The sequence below is a fragment of the Dermacentor silvarum genome, chromosome 11 (assembly GCF_013339745.2).
Source record: "Dermacentor silvarum isolate Dsil-2018 chromosome 11, BIME_Dsil_1.4, whole genome shotgun sequence".
NCBI lineage: Eukaryota > Metazoa > Arthropoda > Arachnida > Ixodida > Ixodidae > Dermacentor > Dermacentor silvarum.
Genome location: NC_051164.1, coordinates 67,979,814 through 68,005,049, shown reverse-complemented (window position 1 = coordinate 68,005,049; position 25,236 = coordinate 67,979,814). Strand labels below are relative to the sequence as shown.

The 25,236-nt window shown below is 45.4% G+C and overlaps 1 protein-coding gene across 1 annotated transcript in view; it reads left to right on the top strand.

Annotated features, from left to right (window-relative positions):
• Positions 1 to 24,778, top strand: part of LOC119434075 (rho GTPase-activating protein 190-like) — an 86,580-nt gene extending 61,802 nt beyond the window's left edge. Inside the window, 5 exon segments of the mRNA XM_049658852.1 lie at positions 2,403 to 2,494; positions 2,966 to 3,061; positions 3,896 to 4,385; positions 4,858 to 4,963; positions 15,890 to 24,778. Coding sequence (XP_049514809.1) covers positions 2,403 to 2,494; positions 2,966 to 3,061; positions 3,896 to 4,385; positions 4,858 to 4,963; positions 15,890 to 16,088 — 983 coding nt within the window. The 3' untranslated portion in view covers positions 16,089 to 24,778.
• Positions 24,779 to 25,236: the final 458 nt, after the last annotated feature.

The window sequence follows — 25,236 nt, the reverse complement described above, 5'->3', positions numbered from 1 at the left end:
GTCGACCTATACTCCGGTTCGACCTATAGTCCGGTTTTTACGGTAACTCCATTAGAACCTTATGTATGCCGCGTGGCAACCCAACCTATAAAGGACTGCATACGAGTATTTTTATGACATTCTTGCACTAAACGTGTGGGGATGTTAGGAATGTTTGTGCCAACCACAGCTGAATTTAGCAAACTCTTTGCCTGCAACAAATTGTTGCAAAGATGGAGAGAGGCATTAAATTGTACAAAGGTGTACACCTTCTGCAATACAGGACCAACCTGTATACTCATTGTCACGAATTAGCACTATGTAGCATTGTTTTGCTTAGTTCAGTGTAAAGTGCACGAAAACAAAGAATACAGGCAGACAGCTACCAGCTACCATTTGATGGTTACAGACACAAGGCAAGGAAGACTTCGGCACATTGGCAGTACACACTGTTGTAACAATGTGACCGTGGTCTTATCATGACAGCATTATTTAAGAAAGGACATTTCTGAACAATGGTCACATAGGAAGCTGTCCTTCAAAAAGGGCCATTTCTCAAGAACTGTCTCAAGGATTGTTTTAAGAAATGTCATTGAAAAACAGATGTCACAATAAAATCACAGTCACGTTACAAGGATGTGTACAGCACACATACAGAAGTCTTCTTTGCTGTGTACCTGAAGCTGTCATTTAATTAACTCTTTACATACAGCGCCCTTTAGGCATCGTTAGCCCTCCACCAATGGTTTCAAACGCCGCTTTCGAGACCTTCCGCGCCACTCACGGACACACTGCGCCATCGGACGTAAAAGAGGAGAAACTATAGTTTTGTTTTCAAAGCAGTTCACTTTTTTTCGACCAGGCGGTGATTTTTAAACGCGCTTCGAAGTTTCGCAATCGTCAAAGCAGAACGCAAAAATGTCTGACTCCGGAAACGGTGTGCGCGCTTCGGGAGAACGCAGATATCGCGATTCCGCTGCCTCTGCGGCTGATCTCATCGATACGTTGTATAGTAGTGAGTCAGAGGACGCCGACTTTTCGTCGGACTTTAGTCTGAAAGCGACGACGACGCAAACCAGCCCGGAACATCGACGGCCGCAGCTCGGCATGCCCAACTGTAGTGCTTGCAGTTAAATTTTTGTAGCGATATAACTGTGCAATTAAATATTTTTATTTTTTTCGGAGATAGTGCCTAATAGACGGCAATGCATTTTGTATATCTCGTGACTTTCGTAACATGTTTTTCTTAGTAGATACAAGCGTGTCTTTACAAACTTTGTTCAGTTTTATCGCACAATCTTGATTTTAACAATTTATATCTTTTTTGTGACATATATCTCCTTATTAAAACTTTAATGCGTGAAAACTGCATTCATTCTTATTCTGTTTATGTATTGCATTTAATATTGAGTGCAGTAGTTCCTTCAGAAAAAAACATCTGCTATAACAATCAAAAAACACTATTTTCTCCATGGTAAGGGAAAAGAAAGCTAAAATCGTGATTTTGGCCAGAAAATTGCATTTTCTTTTTGTTTTTGTTTTTTGTATTGGATTCGTAAACATAAAGAGAAGCTCGTCATCAAGATTCATCATTACCTGCACAATAGAAAAAAAGGGAAAATAGCTTTTTTTACCCACCGGTGGCACGTGTTTACTCTCGAAACGCCACTGAGAGCTGCGAAAGTGTTTTTATTTCTACCTACCAGATGGTGCCATGGCATTTCATGGTGGCGACATGGAACGCATTTTTACTAGTGATGACAGTACATAAAAACTAGATTAGTACACATTTAAAGCTATAGCCTTGCAGCACGTTTGCGATTTTCTTACGAGGGTACAATTGTATTTATTCAGACAACAAAAGTTTGTCACTACTTGGTTTTGCGATGTCGCGTTCGTGTAGTTGCCGCACGCCACTACGCGACAGCGAGATAGAGTCTGTTTGTCTCTGTAGCTTGCATATCGCGTGCATGTGATTGCCTCTCAAAAAAGAGCGCTGACTTCCAACACCGAATATATACATTGGTGGACAGAAAATAAGGCCAGGGATAGCGACTGATATTGTACATCAGCTATCTTGCTTTAAGCACATGCCCACAATTTCCTCAAAATCCGGCAAGATATTCAAATTCATGGTTCGACAATGCAACGAAATGTGCACTGAAACACATACGAGCAAGCTTATTTATCATTTCAGCCTCGTTCCACTAGTGTGTATATTCAGTTCACGACGAAAATAGTTTTTTTTTTAATTTAGTGCTCTTTCACTCTCTGTTGGCCCCTTTACTCCATTGGCACGTGTGTGCCTTAAGGTGGCCCTTTAATGACGCAACTGTACTGCTTGCTCTGTGAGCGGGTGGCATTTCACTCGAGCAGGACGTTGTGTGTGTAGCTGAGCACCTGCGTGCGTGCCTGTGTTGCAGCAGCCAAGGCCAAGCTGCCCGGCATGCTGCCTACGGACGACAGCGTCGCATATGACAGTGCCACGCTTGGAGAGCTGGCGGCAGGTGCCAGGGTGAGTGGGCCGCTGTCGAGGCTGCCGTATTCATTTCCCCTCATCCTTGGGGTGGCATAGTTCCTTACAAAAAATTGCTAGAAGGAGAACTCGTGCTAGTTTCTGCAAGAGCTGGAAGTTGGCCAGCATAGGAGCCATGGATAATGCCAAGATTTGCGTAAGCTTAATATTTCTGGCTTCGATATGCATTGTGACTTTCCAAATGCATCATTCAGAACAAAATGCTGCATCATAACTGCAACCATTCGCAACGATTGTGCGTGTGTGCCGAAGCTGATTGCCTTCGTGCATTCAAACAAATTCTGAAAAGGCCACCAATGGTCACGTCGTCTTTGTCTTGTTCGAACGCCTTGGCGACACTTGAGAATTGCTCTTGTAAGTCAGTGTAGTCAGACAAACGGTGAAGTTTTGCATTTAGCTGCAGTGAGCGATGTTTGAGAAGCTAAAGTGTAGGAATTGTTCGTGTTGCAGCAGTTACTAAAGGACAAGAGTACAACACGAAAGAAGGACGAGCGGAAGAAGGCTCGGGAGGACGAGAAGACGGAGAAGCGCCGTCTCAAGGAAGAGGCAAGTGACTCGGAGGCTTTTATAAGCCAAGGACATGTCGTGGCTTCTATAGCATTACATGGAAAGTGGCATTTTTACTGTCGCTTACTAATAATTTGGACTAAGTAGTGACTGCCTAAAAGTCCGAATAATCGGGAGTCTAAAATAACGAATCCACCGGAACATAGGCATCTTTATTCTGCAAGTGGCTAAAAACAAAAGCTTGCCAGTCATTGTCTAGCACTTTCCCTTATTTCATTGTCACCCTCAAGTGCAGACATTGACAGTGGAGTTCGCATGTTGTGAAGCTGGTTCATGATTCTGCGTGACAAAGATTTGTAACCCGCAATGAAAAAAGCTGCCATGGACCCTGTTTTTATTTAACACTAAAGGAATGTATGGTGAACATGGAGGATACAAACATACAAATGTATGTTTGAGAACTTAGTGGCTTGGCTTGTCCTGTGGCTTGGGCATAGTTGGCAACGCGCAACAGCACTTTTGGTTTTGAGCTATCAAAGTGAAAACATCACTTTCTGCTCGTTTTGGCGGTTGAATTGGCATACGGTGCAAAATACTGAATGGTGGGTTGTAATGTTTCCGGAATATCTATCATCTTTATACAGTTCTAAAAGCACTTGTCCGTTACTTGTTTGTAGGAGGCGCAACAGTGCTACTAGTGGTAGGTCAGCCATCTTGGTCGAGGTTAATTCGGGTCAGAGGAAGAAAGCCTGCATATGGGATTTCGCATATTGTCTACGGGCGTTTCATTCATTCTAGAGAAGTGAACTTACGACCTTCGCTAAGTGAAGGTGCCAGTTCTATAAGGTGCGCCTGTCTGTTACTCGTTCATAGGGGCCACATAGAGCGGCCACCTCTGACTATTGCTCGTGCAAGACAGCCGGATTTCGGGGCGCAGTCTCGCGGCTCAAGTGTTCTTCGTACAGCGTTGAAGGGTCTCGCACGGTGCAGGAGCGGCAGAAGCGGCTAACGGAGAAGAAGAAGAAGAAGCAGGGAAGCAGCCCCGCCGGGGTGGCCCCCGCGCCCGCGCTGGAGGAGTTTGCCCAGTCGGAGGCCGTGCGCACCCCGCTCTTTGTAGAGCAGTGCGTGCGCTTCATCGAGCAGGAGGGCCTGGACTCGGAAGGGCTGTACCGGGTGCCAGGCAACAGGGCGCACGTGGAACTGCTGCTGCAGCGCCTCGACGAGGGCGCCGACCTGGTGGCCGAGCTGGGCTCCTCCGAGTTGCCCGTCAACGCGGTGGCCACCGCCCTCAAGGACTTCTTCTCCAAGCGGCTGCCCCCGCTGCTGTCGCACGCCCACATGGCGCGCCTCACCGAGATCGCAGGTCAGTGGACTGCGCTGCCCTCACCCACCGTAGGTGGCCTTGCAAGAAGGCTGGTAAATTGAAAGAGTTCGTAGCCGCTTTTATCTTGTGTGTCTTAGGGACGTAAATACTAGTTGCTCGTAAATTGTCTGAGCGAAATTCCGTAAAGGACTACGGCCAAGTTCACCGCCTCGCCCCCATTTTATTCCAAGGGGGGATAAATGCGCCTCCTCTTGTCGCTATTTCTAAAGATGTACAAAAGAGCATATTAGGGAGCCATCTGGGTGCATCAAAGTAGTTGCCAACGCTGGTCTTATCATCCTTCTTTATCAAAGCAGGAGGGCGATTTAATGGCCCAGCATTGTTAGAGGCACACCAGAAAGGTGCAATAGGCAAGGCATTGCTACCACTGCACCATGCATTATGAGTGTTGCAACTGCAGTGTGGATGTGTAGCCTAACAGAAATTCCTTTTCTCCTCTCTCTCTCTCCAGGCCTGTCTGACCGCAGCTGCCGGCTGCTGGCCCTGAGGGAGCTCATCAAGAGCCTGCCGCCAGCAAACTTCGAAATCCTCAAGTTCATCTTCCAGCATTTTGTCCGGTGAGTGAGACATGTCGCCTATTGAACAATTTAAGAGGTGGGAACCATGGTGGTGTTATTGGTCCTGAGGAGGGACAATTGGGGTGCTTGCAAGAACCCAACAAAAGCGGGCAGAATCAGCTCGTTGGGCTGTGCTTTGCCTGTCATGCTCATAAAGGCTGGCTGGTCTAGCTGAGCGAGCATCGAGTCGGGTCTGTCCATAGCACAAATGGTTTCCAGCAGAACGTATGGACACGGACAGAAAAAGGACGACGACCAGCGTGTGTCGTCGTCCTTTTTCTGTCCGTGTCCATACGTTCTGCTGGAAACCATTTGTGCTATGTGCAACCAACGAGCTCAGGCCAACACTATTCTGAAGGGTCTGTCCAGCCTGATGCACTTGCAACATCCATTAAATGTGGATAGGTGGAGACTGCTTCGCAGGAAGCAGCGATCAACCAGATGTAATGCATTTTTTTTTTAAATGCGAAGCATTGCTTGCCGAACATTTGCTACTTTGACAGTATCTATCTATCTATCTGTCTGTCTGTCTGTCTATCTATCTAGCCGCCTTTGTCTTGGTGCTCTCTTGGTCGTTTCGTTAACTTGGTATGTACGAAAATTGGCATAGTATGACGAGTGTATGACGAACATAAGTGATACGTCATGACATCAATGTCATGACATGCCTGTCATGTAGGTCATGAAACAGCCGCCTACGTCTTGCTGCTCTCATAGTCGTTTCGTTAACTTGGTAGGTACAAAAAGTGGCATAGTATGACAAGAGTGTATGAGGAAAATAAATTATAGGTAATGACATGACGTGGGTGTCATGTAAGTCATGAAAGAGCCGAATAAACTGGCAATGTCCCAGCGAAATTAGATTAACACTCAAAAACCACAGGAATTGGTTCGGACGTTGGCACAGAGTGAAGGAAACACAAAAGGATGATCGTAGAAGTCAGTCATGAGCATGACTCAATGAAAATGCCAATGACTCAGCAAAAAAAGATTAACAATTAACACTCAAAGCCCACTGGAATAGGTGCTGACATGGGTACTTAGGGAAGGAAACCCTAAAGGATGATGGTAGAAGTTATTGTCGTGAGCATGACTCGGCAAAAATGACAGTGACTCAGTGAAAAAATAATAATACTCAAAATCCACTGAAATGAGTTCGGACGTGGGTACTAAGTGAAGGAAACACGAAAGGGTGATGGTAGAGTCATAGTCATGAGCATGACTCACTAAAAATGACAATGACTCAGCAAAAACAGTTTAACACTCAAAAACCACTGAAATGGGTTTGTACGTAGGTACTAAGTGAAGGAAACACTAAAGGATAATGGTAGAAGTCATAGTCATGAGCTTGACTCAGTCAAAATGACAATGATTCAGCGAAAAAAGATTAACACTCTAAAACCACTCAAATGGGTTGTGGGTACTAAATGAAAGAAACACTAAAGGATAATGGTAGCAGTCATAGTCATGAGCTTGACTCAGCAAAAATGACAAGGACTCAGCAAAAAAAGGATAACACTTGCCACATAAGCAAGGAATTTAAATATCTAGGCGTCTTTATTACTTCTGACTTACGATGGAACAAGCATGTTAACTATATTGTAAATAAGGCAGCATCACTTTTGGGATTCTTGCGGCGCAATTTTAGTCATTTACCGAGTAACTTAATAACGCAGCTGTATTTCAGTCATGTACGTTCAATACTTGAATATGGATGTGTTTGTTGGGACCCACACACATCTGAGCTTATAAATAAATTAGAAAAAATCCAGAATAGGGCAGTTAGATTTGTTCTTGGTAACTATAGTCGGCAGCTTAGCATGACAGAAAGCAAACATAAACTTAAATGGCAAGAGCTGAAGGATCGTAGAAGGCATATCAGATCAAAATTTTTCCATGATATTTATTATTCTAAAACAGGCATAAACCGCGAACAATATATCCAGGCACCACACTACATATCTAAGCGACTAGACCACTGTTTGAAGGTCAGGGAATTTTCTTGTAGGGGTGACGTTTTCCGTTATCTTTTTTTTGTTAGAACTGTTCGAGATTGGAACAGTTTGCCATCGTGCATTGTATACATCACAGAAAATGATGCTTTCTTCCACGCATTGTAATTATTTGTTCATGTATTTAGTTAAGTCTGTAACCTTCTTGCTGTAATGCCCTACGGGGGGCGATGCAGGTAACTAATAAATAAATAAAATAAATAAATAAAGGGCAACTTCGGCGATTTTTAGATGCCAACGGATGTCGAAGAAATTCGCTTGGTATGTTCCTCTGAACACTTCCATCATGTCCTAAAAAAAAGCAGGCTTGAGAGTTGCACAGATTTTTTACAAATGAATTTAATTAATTGCCTCGAATACCCACCTTACCTCCTCCTCAGTTACAGGCCACATTGTGTATGATGTCAGGAGTGTGCCACGCAGAGCATGTCAGGATCGTGCAGACGACAGCGACGAGAGCCTGCAGGAGTCGACGATCATGAGCTAGTGCGTGGCGTGAGATGTTGCTGTCGCGAGAAGTTGGGCAAGTAATGGGGGGGGCGGGTGGCAAGCGGTGTTGCGTTGTTGGCCGCACGAACTTCAGCCCTCGCCATCCGCAAAAGTTTGAGCCAATGCCGATCGCGTTCCGCCGAGGTTAAGCCTATCACAGTGGCCGAGTTCGAGCGTCTGCTGCTGGCGGACCGGAGCCACTGATATGAAGCTAATTAAGCCATTAGGATGAGGAAAGCTGCTTCTGTAGTTCAGTTTTGACCATACGGATTTGAAATAAACCATTCCTTATTTCGTACAGTGCAAACGCAAAAAGCTAGAAGCAACGACACGACGTGCAATCAACATCCGTTACGTTGCCGTTCTCGAATGCGGCCAGTCGTACTCGCCGGTGCTTCCCTAAATGAAATGTGACTACGCACATCCATGGGTGTATTTTTGCCTATCGTTACGCTGACTCATTATTTAGCTTACAAGGCGCACTGTTTGCCTTGTATCCCAAATGGACAGCCAGCGGAGGCCCCTTCGATACAGCATGCGTAAACAACCGTCTCGTTCAGCTGCCAACGATGTCATACTTCATGGCATCGGCATTTCCGCGAGAAAACTATGCGTTCTCTAAATGAACGATGATATGCTCATTGTCCTATTCTATGTCTACTTTACGAACACTAATTGTGTGCATGAAGAGAATACGAAGAATTATAAGCAGGCTGCACAACAACGCTTGGTCTCCCACTCGCTGTTTTCGAAGGTGTGTGGTCGCTCATATCAGCGCGACCCAGAGTGATATAACGGTGCTTACATGCACAAAATATGCGTGTTTTGATATGTTCTGACATTAATTCATGTCACCAATGAGTGGCTATCTCAAGCGAACGACGAGTGGTCGCTGTACCTGCCGATGTAAACAAATGCACCGGTCGGTGCTTTGGACTGTCAGCGGCGTTCTTGCGGGATTCGTGCTCCACATCTTATAGTGAGCATGCGAAGCGGTTTCCTGAGAAGGAGTAAAACACCTAAAATAGCAAGCAGCACATATAACAATCAGTAGTAAGGGCTACCCTTGGTCTTCATGTTGCAGCGCGATATGTTGCGCATGGCCGCTGGCTCTAGTGGTGGTGGGTCGAATGCGGACGGCGATTCGTGGCTATTGAATTCGTCTGATTCATAACTGTCACTGTTCGACAGATCCGAATAGGTGGTGCAGCTCACAATGTAACCCGAAGGTCCGGCGCGGTCACGAATAAGCTGAGCATCTGCTCTTCGCCGGTTTTATTCGCCTCGCGGGCGAGACCGGGATGCGTTGCGTGCCTTCCGCGCCGGGGGCACACTCGTGACGTCACACGCAAAGGTTCGCTCAGCTGCTTGGTCAGGTTTCGGTTTCGTGTTGGGGCATTTTTGCTTATTTAAAATAATTTTAGAATTTGCGGAACAATTCTCCTATCAGGCGCGTCACAGGAGGGTCTCGGGAACCTAAATATTTTATTAGCCTGACATGGTCAAAAAATCGCTGGAGTTGCCCTTTAAGGTCTCTTCGGCGTAGCTAAAGGGACTCCTGAGGAGTGATGACATGCGTGTCATGTAGGTCATGAAACAGCTGCCTGCCTACCGTAAAAACCGGAATATAGGTCGAACTTTTTTTCAAAAAACCATTGGAAAAAGTCGACCCTCGTCGTATATACCGGACATTGGTGGAAAAACTACGGAAGTCTTGCAACAATGGGTAGATGAAGTAAACAGCCGCCTTCGCCATCGCATTCAGGCTGCTTTTTCACATTTTGTTTCAAAATGAGTGGAAGCCGGCGGCAATTCACGGTCGCCTTCAAGAAAAAGGCGATTGAGTACGCGGAAGCCCACGGTAACCCGCCAGGTTGCCGTGGGCTTCGTATTGTGCGACCATCGACCCGCATGTTTGTCAGCACCTTATCATCACGGCACGAGCAACATTTAAATAAATACTGTCCATTTTGCAACCGGCTGAGTCACATTTGTTTAAAGGTAAGGGTGTCTTTCGGTACTTTTGCCATTGAAAAAGATTTTTTTTTTTTTTTTTTTTCATTTTTAGAATTGGTTAGTTGGGGGGGTCGACCTATATTCCGGTTCGACCTATAGTCCGGTTTTTACGGTACGTCTTTGTGCTCTCTTGGTCGTTTCGTTAACTTGGTAGGCTCCCTGCGCACTGCTTCACATAACATCGATTCCCACAGGGCATGGCATCTGCCGGCTTTTTTTATCTCGTCTCTAGGCTATTGCCACATTTGCCAAGAAAAACAAAAACGGCACCTGGGGGTGGGGGCTGTTTTATTTTATAAAAGTAATAACAAAATGGAAGCAAAACAAAGTGGTGATACATCACAAACATTGCATGATTGAAATTTATTGAAAGGCTTTATATGAAATTTTCGTAGGCGTTTAAAATTTTGAGGAATACCGTCGAGTAAATCCAACAGCCATCCGAGTGCCATTTTTGTAGCCCATGTTGGAGCAGAATGAAAAACACGCGTCCATTTTTGTCATGTAGCCCATACTGCTCGTGCCAGGTGATGTGATAAGCTGCAACAGTGGGGGGACCACCGAGAAAGACATTTCTTAGAGAAGCAGAAGTTGCACTTGGACTCGTGGAAGAGAGCTCTTAAGAAAAGAAATAAAATGAGAGCAATGCCCACTCAGTCTCGCAATTTCGAGTAAAACCACAGTTTCCCAACCATGAATGTAGTTTAAGGAATTAGGCTTGACTCCACTTGCGACGATTCACTTGTTTGCCATGTATGACACCCGACAGTGCTTGCAGTGCAAGTTATGTGCCAACTTAGGGAGAACCGTATAACTGGTGTATGGCATGCCGGTGCTGGGTTTGAGCTGGCAGCCAGCACCGTGACAGATAAAATTGGGGCTGTGCTGGCATAAAACCGACCTGATGACGACTCTGCTTTACGAAGACCAGGCATGCTATCTTGGCCTGGCAGTTACGGGTTCATTGTAAACATTGTCAGGGGTCGGGTCGTCTGAACCCAGCTTCTGACTCGATCCATCTCTTGGCAGTTGTTTGTGGCGAAAGAAAAGTTACTTCTAGGCACATTGTTGCTATATTAGAAAACAGCCTATGATACGAACCGTATTTGCATGATTCCAATGCGCCCCCAATTCTAACGTGCACCCAATTTTCTCAGGCTTAATGTAGTTTGGTGTACCTGAATGTGACTAGTGCCCACATTATAAAAAAAAAACAAATTTACAGTTGACTTCCGTTGATTCGACCATGACGGAACCGACAAAATTGATAGAATTATCCAGCTGGTCAAATTAAACAAAATGCAGAAAGAAATGCCAAAACATGCTGTTGATTCATGTCACGGAGCGGCATATTTTCGAATGGTTTGGACGCTGATTAACGACACGCCGAATTACGAGCGTCAAACACGTGGGCTCCTGACTGTGCAGCGTATAATGCATTCGACATCGACACGCCGAATTACGAGCGGCAAACACGTGGGCTCCTGACTGTGCAGCGTACAATGCATTCGACATCGACACGCCGAATTACGAGCGGCAAACACGTGGGCTCCTGACTGTGCAGCGTACAATGCATTCGACATCGACACGCCGAATTACGGGCGTCAAAAGCGTCATGGCCGCTCGGGCTGCCATCTCGATTCCAGACGCGTCACGCCGATTACGGACCCCGAAGTGTGCGCGTACGGCCACGTGGTAGTGCCGGGATCAACCTTGGCCCTTGACAGTGGGAGAGAGGCTGATCTGCGGTTCTTCGTCCATAGTGGGAGTGCGGCCAAGATTGTTGGGAGCTAAGAGAGCTGAATTCGGAGAATGCTACGTAGCGGCAGTTTCCCTACCTAGGGAACTAGGGAAGGCAGAGGCTATTTAGGCGCATGTTTTGGGCCCTGCTGAGTAGTCTAGAAGCTGAACCTATGCGCTGCTGAGAAGCCGTTGGGGGGCTAGTGCCGTCCAGTATCGCCTGGGCCGCCTGGCCACGTCGGAACTCCGAGGAACTTGTTGACGTACGAGACGTCAAACCAGCGTCTGCAACGAAGCTCACGGTAGTTCGCCTCAAGTTAGCTCAACCTGCTTGAGGGAAGTCGTCAGATCTAGACTCCCGGGAACCCCAGCTCAGCAATTCGCATCCACCTCGACAAGATCGGACCGCCAGCCTTCTTCGGGAAAGCTTTGTGCACCGACTTCCACGGTTTATGGACTTGCTGCTGCTGCCCGGCAATGCGTATGACATCGTTTGTTTTTCTTTTGAACTTTGATTTCTTTTGAACTTTGTTTAGTGAAATGCTGTTAGGTGTTATTCTTGTATATTTGATCCGCGCCCTGTTTCATATGTATATGTACTGTTAATTGCTCGTATTTATTTGTCTTCATCATTGTGTGATATCAAGTCAGGTGTGTTAGTCTCTCTTGTGTTTTCTTTATTATTGTAATTTATTAATCTGTGTGTATTTATCAGCCGATAAATATCTTGTTTTTTTGTTTACTCCCGACTCTGACTCTTTTCACTGTGCTCGCTTGCGTACGGAACGACCAACCAGCTTGTCTACCCCGTCGATTGACTTCGCGCCGACGACGAATCGGGGACAGCTGTGACAATTCATTTGGCAGTATTTGTCTCATTCTAAAAGGCCCCTTAATCAAATGCGTGCCCGCTTTCTATGTGTCCATAGTAGAAAACTAACACAGAGATAACATTCAAATCTCCTAAACAGAACGGAAATCTAAGGCACACCCAATTTTATAGCAAGAAAAATGGACAAGGGTATGATATGTGTTGCAACAGTGGGGTGGCTGGTTTCCTAAAGTCAGGTTTGCCGCATGATTTTTAACGTCAGCTTTGCCACATTACAGCCATGTTATGTAGTAATGCATATGAAAATCGCGAACGAGATTTTCAACTGAAGTTTCTAGGAAAAAAAGAGAGTTGCACGTTAGAATTGGGTAAATATCGTAATCAGACATTGTGATCTACGGTTATTGCTTGAAAATCTTCCTAAGGCTGGCCGAAAATAGGTGCCAGAGATAGGTCTAAACCTATCTCTGGCACATGTGCACCCCAATATTTTGTGATGGATTTAATCATTCCTTAGTGACCGCTCACAGTTAGTCTTTTTCAACAACAGCACATCTGATTCCCTACCAGTAACTTCTGGGGTTCCACAAGGATCTGTTCTCAGACCTCTCCTCTTCTTAATATATATTAGTGACTTGCCACTGCATGTATCCTGCAATATTTGCATGTTTGTAGATGACTGCATCGTTTACCAAACATCTGTATGGTTAAATCTCCCCTCAGGAAGAAATTAACTGCTTGCAACAATGGTGCATTTGCTGGCTACGAACATTTAACCCAAATAAACGAAAAGTAGTGATATTCTCCCACCAATGTAACCCACTAGCTTACCCGTACACAATAAATAACTTACATGCAGAACCTGTGCATTGTTACAAATTCCTTGATGTTACCCTTGCGCTTGTCTTGGAGCGCAAGACAGTCGAACCTCGATATAACGAAGTTATACTTGCAGCAAGGAACTTTGTTAAATCGCGAATTTTGTTAGTTCGAGGTTTTGAAGTTTCAGCATTAAAAACAACTTCACAAATTCCAAGAGTATTCCTGATGGATAGGATCTTGTTAGTAAGCACTTATAAACATATCGCAAGAAGGTGGGGTGATAATAGCCCAGTTATGAGCGCCAGTGCATGCGGTGCCGATCGTGCTGAGAGCAATGCATCGACGTGGCTCACGGCGTCCAAGATTTGCGAGTGTTGTGTCGCACGGCGCCGTAAATCTTGGATGCCTTAGCTGACCGCGCTTAGTAACCACAGTGGGCGCCCCCAAATTAAAAGCAAACGTGTAAAAAGATAAGGATATTGGTCCTGAACACTAAAAAAAGTCAGTTTCGCCAGAAAGGCGGAGCATTGATGGCAATAGCAAAGAGACAACTACACAAAATAAGGTGCGTTCTTTTATCGATGCCACACGCGCTCAGGTAAAGATTAACAGATCTCACTCGATAACCACTAACTCAGTCACAACGTGAGCGAGCGCTTTGCGCCGTGTCTCGGAAATTTGAGATTACGTGATTGCCAACACTAGACAACACTAGGGAGCAACAAAATGTGCGTGAGGGCACCAACAATTTCGGCACTGGCCTTTGCACTTACTGCGGAGAGATCACCTCCAAGATACGGCGCGTGGCCTGCGCACGGATGCACACGCTAAAAGGAGAAGGCAGATGGGCACACGTTCCTGCCCCCCACCGCGTGCTTGATCACGTGTGTTACTTGCGCAGAAGGAATTGTCAGCTCTCGTGTTTCTTCGAGTTGTTTCCTGCCTACCGCGTCCCGGCTCGCGCACTTTGACAGCGGTTTTGCCGCTCCAACTTTTCATGCAGAAGGACGCTTGAAATAACTTTTTCCTCTGCCGACCTAGTTTTTTGCTAGATTTTAGTAGCCATACAGGTTCCAAGTACACGGTTTAAATGTCCGAAAACTTTGTTAAATCGAAACCGTGTCACGAAGTTACTTCGTTAAATCGCGAAGAAAAATACACAGTTTTCAATGCAACTAAGATCGGGAAATGAAAATAGTCTGTTACATCGCGAATTTCGTAAAACCGAGGTTCGTTATGTCGAGATTTGACTGTAATACTAACCCACCGCGGTGGCTCAGTCAGCTAAGGCGTTGCGCTGCTGAGCACAAGATCGCGGGATTGAATCCCGGCCACGGCGGCCGCATTTCGATGGGGGCGAAATGCGAATACACCCGTGTACTTAGATTTAGGTGCACGTTAAGGAACCCCAGGTGGTCCAAATTTCCGGAGTCCCCCACTATGGCGTGCCTCATAATCAGAACTGGTTTTGGCACGTAAAACCCCATAATTTAACTGTAATACTAACATCATCTCATCTTCTAATAAGTCTCTTGATTTCTTGAAACATAAGCTCAAGCAAGCCTCAATGCATGTGAAACTGCTAGTCGATCAAACCATAATCAGACCTAAACTCGAATGTGCCGTGTGGAGCCCTTATCAAGCATATCTAATCAATGTGCTTGGAATCAGTGCAAAATGGTGCCATAAGGTTCATCCATTCAACGTATTCTTAAGATGTCAGTGTGTCGTCAATGAAAAAAGACTCTGGTTTGGTTACCCTTGCTAATCGTCGTCACATCTCAACTCCCTCTATTTTTCGCAAGTTTTATCATACTTCACTTGATCAACCAGCATACATTATTCTCATTGCCCACTCATCACATCGTACTCGGCACACGTACCAAGTTGGCCGCCCTCGCACTCGTACTACTATTTTGTCAGGCTCATTCCTTTCTCCCACAGCAACAGAGTGGAACAACCTGCACCACCAAATTGCCACCATAACATGTGCACCTACATTCATGCAAAAAATAACAGGTCATCTTTCACAATAAAAGAAGTACGGGATATGTTTTCGCATTCATTATTTGTGCTATTCTAGTGCTATTCTATGTTGTTTACATGGGATCTAGCGGCCGGGAAACATATATGATTGCAATTTGGCGATGTACTGAGCGTTAGTGCCAAAAGATTGTGCTTTCGGGGAATAAATGAACTGGTAAAAAATATATGAGTATCTCTATTAGGCCATTTTTTGTGTTCTCGATCTTGTTGGCAGCAGGAAATTGTACGTAACATGATCGTATCAACAACGTTCTACTGTATTTACTTGATGGAATTATGTACCCATATCGTTCGCATGTGCTGTATTTAAGACTTGACTTATACGCTGTTATTCCTAACTATATATATCAAATATATTGTCGCGGTGCAACAAAAATAGGAGATGAGGACACGTATAACAAAAACAGGTTGTTTTTGTAGTCGAGCGTAGAGACGTCATGTTTGTCTTCTAATCTCCGCTAGGCCGACGCACGAGACAAATCCTACGTACTAAAGCTCCCATTGTTGTCTTTATCGTTAACATAGAAGAGACGTGGCAATATGTACACCAACCCCTTACGTAATGCCCTTATGGGATTTTTAAGGTAATAAACTGAAATGAAATGAAATTTGATGCGACTCCGTATCGGACTTGTCGAAATATGCGGCCGAGATATTCCTGGCACTCTGCACAGATGACGAGCTTGGCACTGCGCCAGAAACTCTGGTGGCCATATTACGCCTTGCTTAATTGTACGTCAAAATACATGACGTGTGGCTATATATTTCCTTCTGTCATGTGTGCAGCACTGTTTTTTGATCGCAAATGCAAACTGTAAGAGAAGTCTTTGTAACGTTCGGAGTGTTGCCATCTATGCATGAAATGGAGTATAGTGGATCTTATTATGACATGGATCTGGAGTGATTGGAATACTTGGTGGATTTCTCTTGTGGATCTTGAGTGTTGGCAATCCCCTCCTCGTTTCCCAGGGTGGCCGAGAACTGCCGCCTGAACAGCATGGACAGCAAGAACCTGGCCATCTGCTGGTGGCCAACGCTGCTGCCGCTCGAGTTCAGCGACATGGGCGTGTTCGAGCGCGTGCGACCGCACCTCGAGGACGCCGTGCAGACCATGATCGACCAGTTCCGCTTCCTCTTCTGCGACCAGGACGAGGTGCTCAGCGTCTGACCGCTCCTTTTGTTTTTTCTATTGCTGTCGCCGCCGCTGCTGCTGTTGCTGCTACTGCTACCACTACTCCGGCGCTGCTTGTCTTGGGTCTGGGCCGGCTGGCCATCTTCGAACGGTGCGTGGCATCAGCGTCCTCCCCGGACGGCCCCGTGGTGTTCCTCCCGTGGCCCCGTCTCGTGCCGACCCCGCATTTTCGGTTGCTGCCACCACCACATCTGAGGAAGCTTTGTGTCGGGGGCCGTCAAGAATCTCATGTGGCCGACATCAAGTGCTGTGTGTGCGTGTGTGTGTGCGCGCGCACGTTCGTGGCGGTGCTGCGACACTCTTAATTTATTTGTTGATTTATGCTGCGGCTGTGCGGAGAGGCGCTGTGCCCGGCTGGGGGCCGAGGTTTTTTTTTTTTTTCTGTCGTTTTTTATTTTTTTTTATTTCCTCGGCGCAACCCTGTGATACTTGTACATTTTATTCCTCCAAGGTCCCATGTACATTTGTTCCCACGCCTAGTTTTTTCTTCCCAGCATTGTTTCTGTTTTCGTCGTCTTTTGTACAGAGCAAGCATTTTTGTGGCAGGAAAAGGGGGTGGGGCGCTGGTGTGTTCGCTCTTGGCACCTCTGGCTGTGGAACGAAGTGACCCACTCTCGGCTGCCGTCGGCTCCCACCGTCTTCTTCAAGCCTCCCCCTTTGTATTCCTTGCTTCGTCCTTCCCCACTTGCCCGGAACAATCTTCCGTGCGCTTGTGGAAAGCTTTCTTCCTTTTTTATGTGTTTTATCAGGCCAAGGTGTTTGCTGCCACGTGAAAATCAAAGGCACCCAATCATGACACTTTAACTGAAGAGTTGGTGCAGCATAATTATTTGCAGCTTTTATTCTTTTCTTGTTCTTTTTTTTCTCCTCGTGACACCTCGTATTGCTGCGAGGAGCTTGAGGTCTTTTTCAGTGGGTGGAGGTGTGACTGTGTGACTTAGTAGGAGACTTTTTTTTTTCTGAAATGTTAGGCCAGCTTTTGAATGAGGACACCTACATGACCGAAAACATGGCGACGATGCTATTTGCAATATGTTGACGTGCGCATGCAAAAATTATCTTGAAAGTGCTCCACATCATAACTTCTCATTTTGACTGAGTGTTTGCCATAACATTCTGGGTAATAACGCATCACTAAAGAGGAAGCTTCACTGTTTCCACATGGGGTCTATCTCATTGTCTGACACAATCCTTGTGCAAAAGCCATGACGAAGGCATTCACCTTGCCATTGTGGCGCAGAGAAAACATCGACATCATTTGCTGCAAAAGTTGGCCAACAAATATACAGTAGCCGACTGTCTTTTCATTCCTGAGGAGTTACTCAAAACTCCGTTAGTATCTTATGCCAACATCCAGAAGGTACTTCAAGGGAGTACCAACACATAGTATTTTCGACGTTAAAGCTTCTCATATTGAAAAGGATGACACTGGCTGGAATAAAAAATGATGAAAACATGCATTTTAATTTTATGCTGAAGTTTGTCTCAAAATGCCTAACCACCTGGCATCATTGGCATTATCGATTTGACATTGCGTCATCTTTGATCTGTGCCGTGACGGCATGCCATTGTGACGCTGTGTCATAATGCAGAGCAAAATTTAGTGACGACATGCTTCAATCAGACTAGGTAGTATGACACTGCTCATAAAAACATAATTGGAATTCGGCACGCATTTCTTTTTGGCTATGCTCGCTTGTGGCAATCGTAGCGATCGCAGGAACGGGGCCAGCCAACCTATCACTATATCGTGATGCATTCACCTACCGGGTACCTAAACCAAAACTGGTGCCTAGAAACAAGTATTATTTAGAACGTTCTGATGCTAGCTGGTATGTTCTCTAGTGTTTAGTGGAATTGAACGTTCATTGAAAAAAGAAGAGTCAAAAGTGTTGCTAGTACTCCTTTGATGCCTTTCGTTTTTTTTTTTTTTTCTACAATATCTGCTTGAGCATGTTTGTGCATTATGTCTTACAATGCACGTGTCAGAGCAGGTCTTCCAGTTGTGGCATATGAGCGTTTGGATGCACAGAATGACTAGACTGCACATTGCTGGCAGTACAGCACTCATTCATTCGGGCAACCATGGCAATGCTCATTTTTCGCAGTAGTCCTTAAGCACATAAGCAAAAGTTCTAGTTCTGGGCTGCAGGCAGGCATGCCATTTCTGATAAGCTGCTACTACCTTGTCAGCCAAACACTATCAGACGCAGTGTTCCAATAGGATTGACAGTGTAATATGCTGATACTCGCTGTTGCAAAGGTTGTGGTTTGCATAGCTTGAATGCAACCTCTGGAAAAGTCATGGAGATCTTGCTTAGCTCCTACGTTTACTATTGATTCAATCGAAAATCGCTTCCCAATTAGGCCTTGTGATCAAACAAGGAAGCTCTATTTATCATCCTGCCGCAAATTGTGCAGCTGTGCAACACTGATACTCATGACGTGGCATGTTACGAGCAAAAAATCAAACAAGCCAATGGATGATTTTAACATATTCAATTGCTACTGAACGTTGGCTATTTGGACCACTAGGTGGTGCCACAACAGAGTAAAGAATCGATACGAGTCCACAAATCGGTCGGTTACTGTATATGTAAAAATTTGCGTACAATTTATCGGCAGCAAAATTAAATAATGCAACGCAGCATCCACGTAGAATGTACCTCTGGCATATTTTTGGCAGTGTCATCCAGTGTTACCGCGTTCAAATCACGCAATAAGCACATTGTTGTCACGGATGAAACCTACACCAGGGGTCATCTGCTTTGTACAGCGACCACCTGGAACATTATGGCCGGGACTAGAGCACAGTCGTTACGCAGCATAAAATAATAGGCACGCCGATGCCATAACAGCACTATGCCGGAGATATGCTGGCAATATGTTCCAAGTGGTGGCTTCTCGCGAGTACTCATATGTTAGGATCAAAACTTACAAACATTGTCGGCAGCGTTATTTCTAAAGCTGTGCATTATGGTGCCATGGAGAGCTTTCGCTCAATGCATGGGCTATGGTTTACGAATGCTGCGCAGCTGTGGAACCTTTGAACCTTGCAAACACTTGAACCTTGTGCATTCTATTGAACCCAATTCTCAGATTCTTGCAAGGTCCACCGTGGATTGAGTTTTCAAGCAGTTGGAATTTGGTAAAGCTGTCGTGTTTGTAGCAGCTAACAGAAAACACAGTGTGTTGAAGTGGCTGCTGGCTTTTCTAGAGTTTGTCTTTGTCTAGCGTGCTTCACTACTACAGTTTGCTTGACTACTGTTGTGCTTCACTTATTAGCCTTGGGAAGGCCATGCCTGCACCTTCACCAGTTAAGCAGCAGCACCGAGCAAAGCCTAGAGCAGCTATCTTGCCAATACCCCTAAGAAAAGTTCCTGCCAAGCTTTACAGACCTCCTCTGCTTTTTGCTTGACAGTACCACAACACCATTGGAGTTTCATCATTCACAAAGTAGTGAACAGTTGCACTGTGATCATTGGTGCACACAAATAGTGTCTCCCTTTAACATTGCTCACAAGAACTACATAAAGACAGAAAATTCACCTCCTTAGTGCCATTCCAAGCATCGTCTCGTAAATTGAATTTTGCCATGAATGTAATGCATGGTTGAAAAAACCACCCTCCAGTGGGCCATTTCGCATGAGTTTATGGGGGTAGATGTGTTGAAAAAAGCCTTATATTTTCATTCAATGCACTTTACTGTTCGTTGTATTTGCTTCTGCATCTTGTAGGGTCACGGATTTGATTCAAGCTTAGAGGTATTCAAGTGATTGCTTTGCTTGTAGTAGGCTGTTTAAACCTTAGCGCACGACAAAGAGTTCACGACCAAGAACTGTGCTGGCTCTTGCAAAATTACTCGCAAGGATGTGGCGGGGTATTTTAAGTGGGCTTTTGACGAGTGTCCTCGAAGAACTTTGACCCCAAGGACAATGGAACTGACAGACACTTTCAATGACCATGGCATTGAGACAAACTACATTTGAAATTTGCATTCTCCGTAGGTTACGTTGCGTGAGCCCACACAATCATGCCCACGGTGCCTGCAGATTTCAACGATCGTTCAGTCTGCTGGATGCTGAAGGAACACATGTGGTGGGAACAACTCGACTTGCACCAGTGCACTACTACAGTTAAATTTCCATCCGCCATGGCTTCTTGCCCATAGGAGAAAACGTACTCGTGGACAATTTTCTGTGGCAATGAAGGAAAGGCTACAGGTGTGTAGTACATGGGCTACTGCGCCAAGTAGTCCGACAGAGTCTGACAGGGATTTCTGTTTCAGTTTTTCGGAGCATATACGGAATCGGCGTAGCTTGCTACTTGTGACACTTTCCCACTTGCCAAATTGGAAAAAAGCAAAGCTAAAATACTAAAATTCAAATTTAGCTTCAAGTGGTGGGTTATGTGACATTTTAATATAATTGCTGTATTAGTTAACATGTTTGTGTTCTCTCTTGCCCAGCTTAAGTTCCAATAAGACTGGGAGCTCTGTCGCATGTCCGCTTCCACTCTGTACCATACCCTTCATTGTCACAGAAAGTTTTTCATAAGTCTAGTAGTATGGCTGCAGTGTGGGTCCACATGTTTTGCATCATGTTTTTAATTTCCATTCTTTTATATTTTAGGACCAAATGAACGCCACTGGGCTTCATTTGGACTATGTACAGTGCCAAAGTCGCATAGCTCACCCAGTAGTGCCATGCCATCTTAAGTTTCCTGCGTTGTTTTTATCTTCTCCGCAGCAGAAAATGAGGCTGTTTTTATGTGCGGTTTATGTTGAAACAGTGTGGCATTGAGTTGCCACCACCATGCCGAGCCGTACTTCACTTTGCTAAAAAATATTTATCGCTAGCTTATGCAGTGGTGCGTAGCTGTAAATGCTTGCATGTTGCTATGGTATCTTCTGGGAGGGCTGATTGGCTGTAGAGGGAATCAAACATACTTGGTTGTGCATGGAAATAGAAGCTACTGTAATACAGTCATACCTTGATATATAACGAACGTGGATATAATGACTTGTCGGACATAACAAAGTAAGTTGAAATGTTTGTTTTTTTGGTAATATTGGCGTGTGTGCTTATAACGAATATCTGGTATGATGAAAGTATTTTCATCTCAAATGTGACCGCTATAACAAGGTTCTGCCGTGTATAAAGAAAATGCATGCATGTTAGGCCATTTTATCTAGAAGTGGTTCTTCGTCATGCACACAAGCTACTTCGAACTCGAGATCTTGGATGCCATTGCTCGGCTATCTTTTTGGGGCTTTTTCTTGTCACCAACTTCGTCTGTGGAACATAAGCGCATCCTACCTTCCTTAGCTTTTCTTATCTTTAAGTTGTGAGCCTCCAAGCGTTGACCTTGCCTTGTATAGATTTAAACAGCCTAGATTTGCTTAGCACCTTTGTTGTCATGTCTATAGTTTACAAAGCCATAGTAGTCTCACAATGTTTTTCATAGATGGGTAGCTTGGATTCTAAGTTTTCTGTTTCTTTCTACCTTGTAAACCATTACAGCTAATGCTTTCTTACAAGCTAGCCTCTAGCTGAGTGCCCATATGAATGCATAGGCACCAAGTGGTTGTGGCAGACTGTTTGCATTTATTCACATAGTATTTCTTAGCTCCTACTTAAAGTTTGCTTTGTCACATGGATCCCTGTTCGAGAAATGCCTAATGCATAAGCTCCTAGGGCGTATCATTACTAGTCCACATATATCCACCTTTTGAAGCAAGCGTTGACGGGCGTCGCCAAATAAATTGGACTCTATGGTTTGCACCGCTGTACAGAAATGAGCTAATAGGTGCGGGTGCACAGGGCTCTGGTACGCAGCTGTTATACTGGAAAGCAGGTGTCACGAGTGTCGTGAAGAGGTCCACATGTCCCTTGCCAGAAGATGCCCCATCTCTTTTGGGCCACGCCTGAACTTGTTTCCGTCAACTTAGACCTTGAGCACAGTTCTGGATTTTCAGATATAAATCTTCAAACAGTTGTCATTTTCCTACACATGGAACACTGCTCTGCATTTGTTGCATGCTTCTAGCGCTGTGTGCATGGACTCGCCAACTCATCACAGTGAAGCAACAGCTACGGGTTATGTCAGCTGGGTGCAAGAACCAGACGATGAGCCTGTTTGTTGTCATTAAGTTGTGTTCATTGGTTGTGTCCTGCAGTGGACATAAATATAGGCTGATGATGATGATGATTGGTTGTGTAATGAGCATTTCTGCATATATTTCTGTTTGGGAATACTGAAGCTAAAGGTTACCCTTGATGACTTGCTGAAGTGGTCTGGACTCCAATTCACATCCCTGTGAAGACATTTCCTAAGCTCTTTCTTATTGGCTGATGCAGTGGAATCGGGAGGGCTTGTTCACATGGAAAACGCAAAAGCATCCTGGCAGCTGATTCTCTTACTGTGTCTAATGTCATTGACTCGCTTGCCAATTTTCTGCCAACAGTTGAATCATTGGCTGTCCTACAGTGAGGCCATAAAAGGCTTTGTAACGAAATTACACGTGCAAATAATCCAAATTTAGCTAGTCACTAATGCTTTCAAACAAGAAAAACATATTGAGAACCATTTTTACAGTTGTAGCTTTTGTGCAAAGGCCATGAGCCTGCTTTCAAGTGTTGTGTTCTATTTCAAATGTTCATGCAGAAGTTGCACAAGTGTTGTGTTACCACAGATAAGTGAGCTCACAGATCAAACACTGCATTGCAGCCATTGGCAGCCAGTTAACGCTTGTAGCAATTGAACCTTCTCATCTGCTTCCATTAAGCTGACAAGATGAATGTTTCTTAGGTACCGTCTCCCAAGAGGTAGGAATCGGAATACAGGCACTGTTACTAGAAATGGGTACTCTGCGCAGACAGTAGAACAGTTGTTCAGCTCATAGTGATGTGAAAGGCTCACGGCTGTGTACTCATTTGATTCGCAGAGGAAATGTTTTATAAGCACAACTACTAGCCTCCTGATTGCCTGGAGGGTCGATTTATGTGACAGCTTGAAGGATGCAGTCTGTAGTAATTTGTTTCTCTATTTACTTTATACCAAAAGCAGGAGATCTGCTGCTTGCAAAGTTTTCATGACAAGCATTGTAGTGCCACTTTTGTGATAAGTTTTTATAGTTCTAGTAAGGTCTTGCAAAACCTATAATATCACTTGTGTTCGGGGCATCACAATTAGTTCTGGCAAGCATGCCATAGATGTTCAGTGTGCTTGTCTACTATAGTCAGTGGCAGATACAGAATGCAGTGAAGCATGCCCTTCAAATGTCCCACTTACCTTTCCCGATTGCTGTCCATATACTTGCCTTCACCTTGTTGCGGCGCTGCTTTGGCACGAACCTCTATATCCTGGCTAGAGAGGAGTTGATCATTAGGTACAAACCATGCCAACATCTGTGGAGGGATTGACTCCAGCTCCTATGGTGTGCCTTGACTGCAATGCACATCCAGTATTACTGCGCATGTGTTTGCCTTGAGCCATCTTCTTCATCCCTGCACTTGTCAGAGTTGGCTGTTTGTATTGGGTGACTGCATTGGGCTAGTTGGTAAACCAGTGGGGCACTACCTCCGTATTTTGTGTGGCGGGATGGAAACCAGGTGCAGCTCTCCTTCGTGGGAGGAGCATCCCCTGCATTCCCAACATGTCACTGACTATAACGTGAAATGATATTGCATTATGTGTTGCAAACATTTTAAAACTTAGTGAAACAGTGTCGCAACAGCTTCTTCGTTGAGGTTCACGCAGTAACGTAACCACCTTACTCTGAGGACAAGGCCGTCCATGTAGCAGTTCTAGGAGAGTGAGAAGTGTACGGTTGTGCAGATTGAGTTTGTGTCATAGCGCAGTGGTTCCTAATTAGTTGTATGTTGGTGCTGGTTGCTTCCTGCAAGGAAAACTCTCCATGGCACCTTCAATAGGGTTATTTTTAATGTGTACTGAGCTTGCCTTTGTTTTACTGCATTTTTAGTAGCTCTTAGATGCATTTATCATTTTTGCCACTCCTCATCTCGCTGTAATAGTCAAAGTTCATTGCGAGCGTTTCATTCCTGGAACATGCTGGTGTGCCACAGCATGCATTGCATGTGCCACACACCTGCGCTGCTTGCCATGAAAGAAATGTCGTCCCTGGATGTGGTGCAGCTCTTGTCACTCGTTTCCAGCGCCTATTGCCTGTGCCACGTCGTCGCAAACAGGCCAAACACAAAGCTGGGCCTACTTGAGGGGGGTGCAGAGGTTCCGAGATTCTCAAGTATTTTTTCACGGGTGTCCCGTACTATGTCTGTCTCTCTCTCTCTCTCTCTGTCTGAGCCCTGCGAGTGCTGTATTGTCTCAAGGTCGCACCCTGTCTGAGGGGGGGTGCTCGAATGGTGATACAAAGGACTGTGTTGTGTGACCACCACTCGTAGCTGAAAACGTAGTATGCCTGTGTGTGCGTGTGTGTATGTATGTGCGCGTGTCTAAAAGCTGTGTTTTCCCCCTGGAAGCCTTGTGTGTGGTGGGCTGCACCTCCTCTGCCAGGCGGAGAAGAGACTGGGGAGCGCGACCGGAAGAAGGCGAGAGTGTATCATATGGCACGTGCTTTGTGCCCAGAGACGTGTTTGTGAGTGATGTAAAAGAAAAAATAATAAAAGTGAATTATAGAGCTAGGAGATGAGACGAGGGTGTGTTCACCTTTGAAACAAAAACAAGGTGACTTTTTTTTTTAAGATCAACAAAACAGTGCATGTCACCTCGATGGCAAGCAAAGCCGGGCCATCGTGCAGATGGTCTAGCACCTTCTATAGGATGCTGCAGTTGGAAATTCGACTGTGATTGCGACGTTGGAGACACGGTCTCACCCAGGAGAAGCCAGGCTCCGGCAACACCAGTTGCAGGTCCAGGGCAGCGTGTCGTGCCAGGCCCACCTACGGGCGGCGCCAGCACCAGAGGGCATGCAGGTAGGAGACGCACCGCTGATAGATCCTGCGGACGTGCCACCACCGGGCGCCGGCCGTGTAGAACTCGTCCGAGCTGACGTTGTTGAAGACTTCGTCGACGTGGTGCCGGGAACTCGCCCTCTGGCCGTCGTTGCACAGCTTGCGGCCGGCGTCGCGTCGGCGACGTCCCA